This window comes from Sinocyclocheilus rhinocerous, unplaced genomic scaffold (assembly GCF_001515625.1).
Source record: "Sinocyclocheilus rhinocerous isolate Xijiao unplaced genomic scaffold, SAMN03320098_v1.1 scaffold564, whole genome shotgun sequence".
Taxonomy (NCBI): Eukaryota; Metazoa; Chordata; class Actinopteri; order Cypriniformes; family Cyprinidae; genus Sinocyclocheilus; species Sinocyclocheilus rhinocerous.
This window is the reverse complement of record NW_015645070.1, coordinates 1278097-1289937: the sequence shown is the minus strand read 5'-3', so window position 1 is coordinate 1289937 and position 11841 is coordinate 1278097. Positions and strand designations below refer to the sequence as shown.

Below are 11841 nucleotides of genomic sequence, written 5' to 3'. Positions count from 1 at the left end.
AGATAAAGACATTTGGTACGTGGTCTGCTGATGGGTGCACTAGTGTAATGGGACATGAAGGGTTAAATCGGTGGGGAGGGGAGGTGACAGCAAACCAAAAGAAGAGGGGGATATAAAAACACCAAAGGCTTCGTGGGCACGAGTCTGGCTCTGTTTGTGCTGAACTAAAGACACACAACGACAGAAGGGAACACACGCGGACACACACTAGTCTTGAACTGTGGTGTCGTGTGTTATTTGACAGCGCGCTTTTACGCAGAAGGTGTGTGTGGATACTCTTGCGCAAGAGCGGCTCATACACCCTCCTGAGGACAGAGCTCAGATGAGTTAGTCAGAGGAGGAACTTTGGATCTTCATCACTCTGAAGATGGGCTTATAGTGAACTACACTTAATCCTTGAAGACACAGTGGCATTTGGGAGAGGATGACAGCACTTTGCGCAACGCATAGGAGCGCAACAATGTACCCAAAGTTTTATATTAGACGTGAAGGATAGACCACGAGGATTTGAAGTGGTTTGAACTCGAGACTTTGTTGTTTTGTTTTATTTTTTATTTTAAAACATAAGAAGAATGCTGCAGGTTCTCAGAATTGTGTTCTTGTGCCAATGTACCTGATTTACCTGCGCACAAGTAAAACTCCAATGAAGAAGTAAAACTTTTTATCTCAAAATATAATCTACTTTTGCATTTTATACTGATGCTCAATGGAATGGTACATAGCTCTGGAGTTTGTGGGACTTACTTTTTTGCTTTTTAAAGGTAATTCAAGTTCTTTTTGGACATCGGGAGTATACCATTTTTAAGATCAGGAGCTATAGATTCCTCATTGATCTGATCAGTTTTCAAACGTGGAGTGATTGGGCTTCTTTGAGATAATTTCTAGCCAGTTACTCTTTTTCCCGTGAGTATTGCTCTTCTGGACCCCGAGGTGGCTCCGCAGTGGTGTGGCGGCTCCTCGTCCGCGGCGGATCCGGAGATCGGAGTGTCTGCAGCGGCAGGAGGCGACAGCGGAAGCCCGGCAGCGGCGCCGGCGGCGCAGGGTCCTAAGAGTGCTCGAGTGAAGAGGATGGTGCGGCTGGCGGCGGAGCTGCTGTTGCTGTTGGGACTCCTTCTTCTGACGTTACACATCACGGTTTTGCTGAGCAGCCCGCTGCAGCACGGAAATGACACTGTGAGCTCGGAGCAGGTGGCAGAGGTGAGTTTTATGAAAACACGTCCAGATCATATTTTTTTTCTCCAAAAATCAAAGTTGTTTTATTTTCGCTTCAATAAAATTAATTGAAAGATCATTAAGCTTTTTTAATCATCACATTTATATATTTGTTTATGTTTATCATATATATATATATATATATATATATACATATTCCTTACCATAGTGAGAATTTGTGGGGGAAATTTTAAAGAAAAAATCATATGGCAAAAGAAAACACTCAAAGAAAATAAAATCTATTTTGTTGTCATTGAGAATATATTTCATTTGACTGGGGGTTGACATATGACTTTATCTTGACTTTTTATTTTATTTATTTGTTTATTGTTTATGTGCATTACAGTAAATAAATGAAAAATATGAATATGTTTCACCATCTTTGCATTGCACTGATAAATCGATCCCCTAATAGATAGATAGATAGATAGATAGATAGGCATGAATAGAATATGCATACACATTGTGACGGTAAAACAACCATAACATCATTATTTGTAATGTTACACAGTTTTATGCACTGTTTTGTATCTAGTCAGTTAGTTTTGACATAGCGTTCAAACTGAGCTGGGGTTCAGCCAGGGTCAGAGATGTTCTCTTTCTCTCTAGTTGACTAGCTGCAGGCTATCATTTATCACCACTGGTTCATCAGTGTCACTCAAGTATCCTGTTAATATGTTCTTGCTTACATAAATATAGACTATATGTGTTCAACACATTGGTGCACAACATTAAAATAAAGCAGGGTGACTTTCAGGGCTACAGAATACATTCTCAGTTTAGACTGTCCTTTAGTGCCATTAGCCGAGATTAGACCTGGCTTTAACGAGTCTGTGCAGATTTCAGCTAAAAGTGTTCCGCCATCTGTTTACGGAGCAAGTGCAATGCTCCCAGAGACCGGACCAAGGGGTCAAGAAGGGTTTGAGATCATCAGGGCTTTGTTGGGTGCATTAAAAACCCTGCGGCTGGCTTTTTGATGTATTTTTAGCATGACACCGAGACGCCTTTGTCAGTCTGCAAACGTTGGCACAACACCATGATGAATGTGTGTTTATCCGCTATGGTGGCTCTCTTGTAGAGGAATAGCAGCAGCAATGTGATTCAGTTGAACAGTCAAATGATATCTCCTTAATTATGTAGTTATGTAGTTTGGATTTTCAGAAGCTGAAAGCTAAAAGTTTGAATTTGAACAGTCTGTTACTGGTTTTACTACAGTCAGTGGCTGCTAAAGGAAGTGAATGAATCCCAAGTGAGTCTTTACAGTTTAGCCCTGGAGGTCAATTCTGTGGTTTTTGTTACGGAGAGTCTTGGGACAGAACTCACTTTTCTGGGAACACGTTTATGACATACACGGCTGTTGAAAAAAATGTCTGGAATGTACACAGAATGTGTCAAACATCACCAGGTTTGAAGAGAGTTGGGGGCAGCAGTGAGGGTTGGAGGCAGGAGTGCCTGGTGATGGCCAGTTAAGCCTCACTGGCAGTTTCTGATCTTGAAGAACTTAATGCACAGATGCAGTAGAGAACCACAAGCACCTGCAAACCTTTAAACATAAACATCATCGATTATTACCTTTTTTCTTCTCTTTTTTATGATTTAATCTATAGGATTAACAGTGTCATGAAAATTGGGTTAAGTAATTGTCCAGTCTACAAGAAGCTGCGTATTTCCTCAGATAATGTCAGAAAAACAAATATTTTACTACTTGATATAGGTGTTGCATTGAAAGGCCTTTTGCACTTTGTGTTTAGCATTCATTTCCTGTCCAGTCTCCTGGGAAGACCCCCTGAGAGGCTTCTAACTGAATTGCTGTCGTTCTCCTTAAGCAAAGGGAATGAAGAGGAAGCAGGAGGTGGAAGAAGTCAGAAATGTGACAGGGGCGTCTGTATGTCACCCTTGTGTCTGTTTTCCTAGTTAGAAACCCATACGGTTTGAAGAATGGTGTGTGTAATGTCTTTGTAAGTTTTTGTAGGAACTGTCAAATGTACTGTAATGGGTATCTAACAGTTGTTCACGGCCTCATTTACACCAATTGAATCTCAAGTAATCTGATATATCTTGGATTTTCAAGGATTTTTCATATTTTTCAGTTGGACAGCAGTCTTATTTAAAGCCGTGTTCAACTTGCAAAGTTCAAAAGTCTTGTTTTAGCAGGAAGATTGATTGACAGGCGATTAGATGGTCCTTCGCTGTTGTTATGCCAAGTTTACTCTGACATCTTTGTGATTTTTTTTAAGTTTCTTAATGTTTATTTGCTGTCAAAACATGACAATATTACATCAATGACTCTGACTATCTTAGAACCAGCCCTTAATGCATTACCATCATGCTATTAAACACCTAATAGTATATTGTTCATTATTTAACACTCACATACTCATGTAGCTTTACTATAGTTTAACCACTTTAACAACTGGAAAACAACGGTTCCAAGATGCTTTGCCAAAACATCTTGGACAATGTTTGTTCCCTTTACCTGCAGTGAAATGCATTCTACACTACAGCTTTACACAGCACTCAGTCAGTCAAACAAAATGGCTTGAGTGAAAAAGAGGGAGGAGAGAGAGACAAAAGATTGATGGTGCCCTTTGATCTTATTGTCTAGCTCAGTATGCATGATTACAAGCTACTTATAGCTGTCCAATTGTGGAGTAATTGCCCCCTCTGTGTGTATGTGACAGCGAACACATGCCTTGGCAGTCTTAAGGGGAAACAATTACAACCCTCTTTGACAGGGAAAAGCGTTTTTTTTGTCAGCCAGCGAGGCGCACAACAATTTTGCCATATAGGTCCGTTTTATATCTATTTCTAGAGTAGAACAGTGCAGGACTGCAACCAGAACTCCTCTCTTGAGGGAAGACAGAAGCCAGGCTTTAACATCCCTTCAAAATAACTAAAGAGCATTTTTTACTTCATAAAACAGACAGTAGTTTTGTTTTCAGACTCTGGTGAGACAGGTGGCTGCACATAAGAAACATAACAGAGGTCATGGGGTCAATATTATCTGTTTTCACTGCATTTATTCGGCCAATTGTAAAGAATAGTTCACCCAATAATTAAAAATCTGTCATGATTTACTGTTATTTTGTTATTATATATATATATATATATATATACACACAGTGTTGGTTGTAATTAGTTACTAAGTAATTAGTTACTGTAATTTAATTACATTTCCCTTGAAAAAGTAAAGTAAGGGATTACTCTTATTTTTTCTGTACTTTAATACAGTTACTTATTTAATTGAACTCAATACTGTGTATAGACTGTAGAACATTTATATACTATACAATAGTGAATTTATCATAGAAATTTAAAGTCTAACCTTAAATGCATGCTTTTTTCATGTACTCTTCTCACTTTAAATACTTTGGTGAGATAGTAAGAATATTGGTAACACTTTAGTGTCCAATTCTCAATATTAACTAGTTGGTTATTAGCATGAATATTACTGGGATATTGGCTGTTTATTAAAAAACACATATTAATGTCTTATTCTGCAAGACCTTATTCTAAATCCTTAATCCTACCCAATTCTTAAACTTAACAACTACTTTACTAAGTATTAATAAGCAGTAATTAGGAGTATATTGAGGCAAAAGTCATAGTTAATATTTAGTTAATCTAAAGTGTGACCAGAATAATTTATGTAGTTATCTATTATTTATTTGAAAGAATTAAAAGAACTGTTATATGTCTATCCTTGTATCATTAACTGGTTGAGGTTGATATAGGATTTAGAAAGTAATTAGTAATAAGTAATTAAATACTTTTTGGAGAGAGTAATTTGTACAGTAATCTAATTACACTGTTGAAGATGTAATTAGTAACTAGTAATTAATTACTTTTTTAGAGTAACTTACCCAACACTGTATATATACATACACACATATGTATATATGTATATATATGTATATGTATATGTATATATATATGTATATGTATGTATATGTATATGTATATGTATATGTATATATATATGTATATATATATATATATTAGGAAGGACACAATAAATTGATCCAAAGTGACATTTATAAATTCTAAACATTTATAATGTTACAAAAATAATAAATAAATGAATAAACAATAAAAATAATAAAATAAATAAATGTTAAAATTCTTTTGAACTTTCTATTAATTCAAGAATCCTGAAAAATGTATCACAGTTTCCACAAAAATATTAAGTAGCACAACTATTTTCAACATTGATAATAATAAGAAACGTTTCTTAAGCACCAAATCAGATTTCTGAATGATCATGTCACACTTAAGACAGGAGTAATGATTACTGAAAATTTAGCTTTGCCATCACAGGAATAAGTTACATTTTAAAATGTATTCAAATAGAAGTTTTTTTTCAATAATATTTCACAATATTATTGTTTTTACAATATAAAAATATCATAATAACAGTAATGCATATTTTTATTTAAATAAATGCAGCCTTAGTGAGCACAAGACAATTATTTCAAAAACATTCAAAAAAATCTTACTGACCCCAAACTTTTGAACAATAGTGTATATTTCCATACTACGATAGTAGGCCTAATAACCAAAAAAAATAAAAAATAAAAACAGAAAAGTATCATGACTGCAGTCTTTATGATCCAAAGGTCTTCTGAAGCAATACACTAGCTGAAGTGACCAGAACTGACCAAAATAAAAAAAAAAGATTTGAAACAGCATGAAAGACAGAAAATTATATTAAAAATAATGATTATAATAAAACAATGAAATTAACATGTATTCAATTCCTTTAAGGGACCTGGCCAGATTTTGCTCAGTAATCTTATTCATGAGGCTTTTTTGTGAATTGTCCCTCAGCAGGCTTTAAATGGTAGGCTATTGTCATGGTGCTCTCTCAAGATTCACAGAAAGTCTCTGGGGTGTGTGTTTATATTATGGGGTGATAAGGAGCAATGTAGCACCTGTGGGTAATTAGGCCATTTGAGGTGAGATTGAGTGAGTGGAGCTGCTAATGTCTCTAATCTCTCTCAGTGTAAACAAACGGTTCTGGGCTGAGCTGGATGAAACCAGTATTTGTTTCCCTTGATCTCCGACTTTAAGGTCTCTTTCTTGAACATATGGCTGGTTAAAGGGGTGTTAAAGACGTCTAGGTTGCAATCGCACCTTTCAGGTGGAAAGAAATAGATGATGGTGTTTTGGTCACCTTCTTAAGGCATTTCTGATCATTGTCGATTATCAAAGTTTATATCATGAAGTCACTGATTTTCCCGTTAATTAACTTTCTGAACAGGTTTGATGAACAATCTCTCCTGGAGAAACCAGATTAGAACATTGTAGATGGTTTGAGAGGTTGTCTACCAGCACCAACCAGGTTGGCCACAATGGTCTACAAGGTCAAAACTCAGCTTATAGACAATCTTATCAAACATCTAGAGCAACTAATGATGACTAGCTAGGGAACACCATTCCATTCTATCACCCATTGGGCACTCCTGCTTGAGACTTAAATTGTGTAAATAGACCCTAAGCCACTTTTAACCACTCTCATCTGTACACTGTTTTTTTCTTGGTGGGAAGTTACACAGTGTAAATATACTTCTACACTGAGTCTAACATCAATTGTAGAATGTCTCCCAAGGTCTGGGTGGAAACAAGCTGATAATTGAGATGAATTTTTGAATCTGTGACAGCAAAGTCAAGAATTGTATACAAAGGGATGATTCACTCTGAGTGGTTTGTTTTAACATTTATCATTCTTCAGAATGATTCAAGTCCTTGAATATCTGTGAGGATACTGGTGGGTCACAAAAAATGGGTCACAGGTTTGTGACTATGCTAAACTAGGCTAAATGCAAACAATAAAATGCAACTTGCATATGTAGTTAGTATGTTAAAAATAAGACTTAAAAACAGACTTTTAATAGGTACTGAGAACCAATAATCTAATATTTTCCATGGTTTATTGTTTTATGCAGAGTAATGTCAATGCAGAAAGCAGCTCCTCCGTTCAGTTGGGGCCGGGTGACAGAAAGTCCCGAGTGCCTCATATTTCAGCGTCTCAGCCCTGGGTTCAGAGTCACGGGACAGGGGGCAGCCTGCAGAGAGACGGACCTGGAGCTTTTCTGCTGGACCTGCAGAACTTCCCTGATCTTTCCAAAGCTGATATAAATGGGCAAAACCCCAACATTCAGGTAGGAAGATGCTCAGAATCAAAGGTATTTTTTTTTATTTCCAAATCACTTGTAATGCTCATTAGTGTCACATATAATATAATATGTAATATGCACGCATAATATGTTTTTTCTTAACACAATAAATAAACACATTGTGTAGTCATTGTATATTTTGTCTTGGTCTCAAAAAATGACAAAATACAGTAAAAACAGTAATATTGTGAAATATTAGTGCAATTTAAAATAATGTTATTCTATTTTCATATATTTTAAAATGTAATCTATTTCTGTGATGGCAAAGTTGAAACCATTACTCCAGTCTTCAGTGTCACATGATCCTTCAGAAATCATTCTAATATGCTGATTTGCTCAAGAAACATTTCTTACTATCAATGTTGGAAACATTTGCTGCATAATATTTTTATTGTAAACTGTGATACACTTCCAAGTATTTAAGTATTCAATACTTTTATTCAGCAAAGACGCATTAATCAAAAATGACAGTGAATACGTTTAAATGTTGTTCTTTCAATTTATCAAAGAATCCTGAAAAAATGTACTTTTTCACAAAATATTAAGCAGCACAACTGTTTTCAACATTGATAATTGAGCACAACTGATCAAAACCGAGCACCAAATCAGCATATTAGAATGATTTCTGAAGGCTAACATTCACCTAGCTTAGTCTTAGTAACCACACACACCTGTACAGCACCAACCACCAACTAATCCACCACGGGCTCCATCCACATCAGAAGGAAAAACATGTGAATTTTGACCAAGAATGGCAGAAAGGATAAAGTGTATCGATGTCTTAAGATGGCAGTGAATGTGTGTGTGTGAGGCTCGGGGGGGCATGGGTATCTTTGATCCAAAGCATCATCTGGCTTTCATGGTCTTAAGGAGGCTGAGAGGCCCTTTGAACTTGATGTTTAGGTGGAGAGAGCGAGAGAAAGAGAGGCTAGAGAGGGGAAGCCCACCCCTTGCCCCAATCTGGGAGGCACATGTGTTACTGGTGGGGTGGGGGTGTCACTGCAGAATGGCAGCATCTCAGAACGAGTCACGGAGCATGACCATGACCTAAACCAAAGTCCACCTGGACCTCCACAAGATCACACTACCCCTCACCGTTTGATGTTCCACAAAAACCCTCTCTCAGTACAACAAACACCCTTGATCTGTATGATCATGTGACACTGAAGACTGGAGTAATGGTTGCTGAAAATTCAGCATAACCACCATAAGAATAAGTTACATTTGTTTTCAAGGAATTTTAGATATTTTTCCTACCCAATTGGCAAAGAATTTTTAACTGTTTATTATTAACTAATAATACGAAATAAGTAAATTATTTATATATATATATATATATATATATAATCTCAAATAAATATATCTAGTTTTTAAGTATGTTTAGATTTTTGTATAAGACAACAATGATTAATAAAAAATATTTTTTGCTGTGCACAAACACAAAGACTTTTAAAGGAGACATGGCTGACCAAGCACATAAAGTAAAATCTTGGCAAACAGAAAGTGGCAGAAAGCCTTGATGCACATCAGCACTTCTTTTCAAGAATGGAGCCTTTTGGTCCCCCCGCTTTCTCTCTCTCTGTCTTTACACACACACACACACACACACAACCGCTAACATTCACCTAGCTTAGTCTTAGTAACCACACACACCTGTACAGCACCAACCACCAACTAATCCACCACGGGCTCCATCCACATCAGAAGGAAAAACATGTGAATTTTGACCAAGAATGGCAGAAAGGATAAAGTGTATCGATGTCTTAAGATGGCAGTGAATGTGTGTGTGTGAGGCTCGGGGGGGCATGGGTATCTTTGATCCAAAGCATCATCTGGCTTTCATGGTCTTAAGGAGGCTGAGAGGCCCTTTGAACTTGATGTTTAGGTGGAGAGAGCGAGAGAAAGAGAGGCTAGAGAGGGGAAGCCCACCCCTTGCCCCAATCTGGGAGGCACATGTGTTACTGGTGGGGTGGGGGTGTCACTGCAGAATGGCAGCATCTCAGAACGAGTCACGGAGCATGACCATGACCTAAACCAAAGTCCACCTGGACCTCCACAAGATCACACTACCCCTCACCGTTTGATGTTCCACAAAAACCCTCTCTCAGTACAACAAACACCCTTGATCTGTATGATTATTCTCAACATGTGCAAGTAAACAAATTAGATTTGCAATAAAAGGGACTGATGCAGACTGCAGTGTTTGGTTTAGTTTTATAGCACAGCATGAAATTACTGTTTTGAAATGTTTCTTACAAAAGGAAATTGTTGGAGGCAGGATGGTATCAAATGGTACTACTACAATAGTCCTATCATATATCATGTTAATAAATAAGGTAACACTTTATTTTAATAGTCCACTTTAGACATTCTACTAACAGTAAGTAATTTTGCAACTACGTGTCAACTAGCAGTCATTAGAGTATCAGTAGACTGTCTGCTTAATATCTTCTAACACCTTATTTTGACAGATCCACAACATACAACATACAGACTATGAGAAAATTTGCAAGTATATGTCAACTTATTCTACTAACCCTAAACCTAAGTCTACTCTGAGAGTTAGTAGACATGTAGTTGCAAATTAATGAGAATTAGTAGTTGCAAAGTTACTTATAGTTAGTAGAATGTCTAAAGTGGACTATCAAAATAGTGTAACCATAAATAAATAAATATGAATATATCACTTATTTAATAGACATAATTGATATAATTTGAAATACACTTATTTGTATTAAAATCATTTTAATTTATATTTGAACACTTGAACAGTAGTGTGCGTTTGAATTAAAAGTATATATAAATTACATATTTACTTCAAAATTATATTATCAAACATATCAAAAATACAGTAAAAATAAAATAGTTATTAATATTAATATTTAGAAATATTTCTCTATTTTAATATATTAAAAAAGCTGAATTTCCACCAGCCATTACTACAGTTTTCGATGTCATGTGATCCTTCATAAATCATTCTCTGTAATGTGCTGATTTTGTGCTCAAGAATTACAGTTATCAGTGTTGAAAACAGTTGCGCTGCTTAATATTTTTTGTGGAAACAGTGATTCTTTTTTCAGGATTCTTTGATGAATAGAAAGTTCAAAAGAAAAGAAAATATTTTTTTGTGACATTATGAATATCTTTACTATTACTTTTGATCAATTTCTGCGTCCTTGTTAAATAAAATAATTCATTTATTTAAAAAAAATCTTTATGACCCCATTTTAGGGTTAAGTATCTATGAATATATAATTTAGGTATATATTTGAGGTATTAAATCCCTAACCTCGAGGATGAGCAATAATAAGCGATGTTTGCCTCAGTAAACTCTACTAATGATAGTATCCTTTACAATCTTTAGGTTACCATAGAAGTGGTGGACAGCCTGGAAAGTTTGGAGCCAGAGAAGGGACTACGCAAAGAAAACAAGCCTGGCTGGGCGGCTCCTAACTGGAGGAACTGGTGGCAGCGTTCGTCTTCCTCGTCCTCATCATCATCCTCTGTGTCCACCCCGAAGGGTCCTGATGAACAGGATTACCCCTACGAGAGCAACATGGAGGACAGCAACTTCCTTAAACCGCTCGGAGACTGGGAGCGAAGAGGGTCTGCTGGCACAGGAAGCAGATCCCAGACCGAATACGGTTCGTTGCAGACGAGCATGTGTTATGGAGTTATTGTTTTAATGAAGGGCTCTGCAAAGCATAAATATGGCTCCGCCGTGAGGTGATGGAATCTGTAATTTGCTCGTCAGATGATTTACGCTGTCACTATAACAAGGACAGTGCTTCTTACGGAGTCTGTGATTGTAGATTGTTTCCTGTAGGAGAGAGATTCCTGTGTGGCAGAGTCTGTCTCCGTGACAGAAAGCACTCCTGAACATCAAAGCAGGAGAGAGAGAATCCAGAGCATCTGTTCCTCTGGTCTAATAGCTCTCTTTCTGTCTCTTTTGGTAAAGTGGAGTTAAATGAGTGAATGTGTGTTGCTGTCAGAGACTGCACTTCCTGTCAAACACATTCTTACCCTGTCACCACTTGCCTAAACCCTTTTGCTCTAGAGGAACTCTCTTTGATCAATGTGTTAAGGTAATACCAAATCGAAGTTAAAAATTCTCCATATAAATTTTCCTCATGACTAGCACACGGTCTGTTGTGGCCGTGACTCATTCCTGAGGGTTTGCCGTATCTGCTTTTGATTGGCTTATTCGTTTCCATTAGCGGTGTGTGGGGAGCTGTGGCTCGTGTGGGTTCAGACATGTTGTTGCCTGTGAGTTGGCCCGCACTCGACTGTGACCATGCAGCTTGACGGCGCTGAAAGTAATGTTGTCTTTTTAAGACCAAAGGTCTTTGTTTTTCTCTCATCAGGGGCAGAGGATATAGATTGTGGTTGCTTGCTTGCTTGGTTTGTGTGTGTGTGTGTGTCTGTGCGTGTGTGTGTGTGTGTGTATGTGTGT

The 11841-nt window shown here is 37.1% G+C and overlaps 1 protein-coding gene across 1 annotated transcript in view; it reads left to right on the top strand.

Moving 5' to 3' along the window:
* The first annotated feature begins 85 nt into the window (after nucleotides 1-85).
* Nucleotides 86-11841, top strand: part of LOC107705406 (isthmin-1-like) — a 15776-nt gene continuing 4020 nt past the window's right edge. Inside the window, exons 1-3 of the mRNA XM_016508682.1 lie at nucleotides 86-1197; nucleotides 7158-7373; nucleotides 10753-11032. Of these exons, the coding sequence (XP_016364168.1) occupies nucleotides 1069-1197; nucleotides 7158-7373; nucleotides 10753-11032 (625 nt within the window). The 5' untranslated portion in view covers nucleotides 86-1068. The remainder of the gene's footprint in view (nucleotides 1198-7157; nucleotides 7374-10752; nucleotides 11033-11841) is intronic.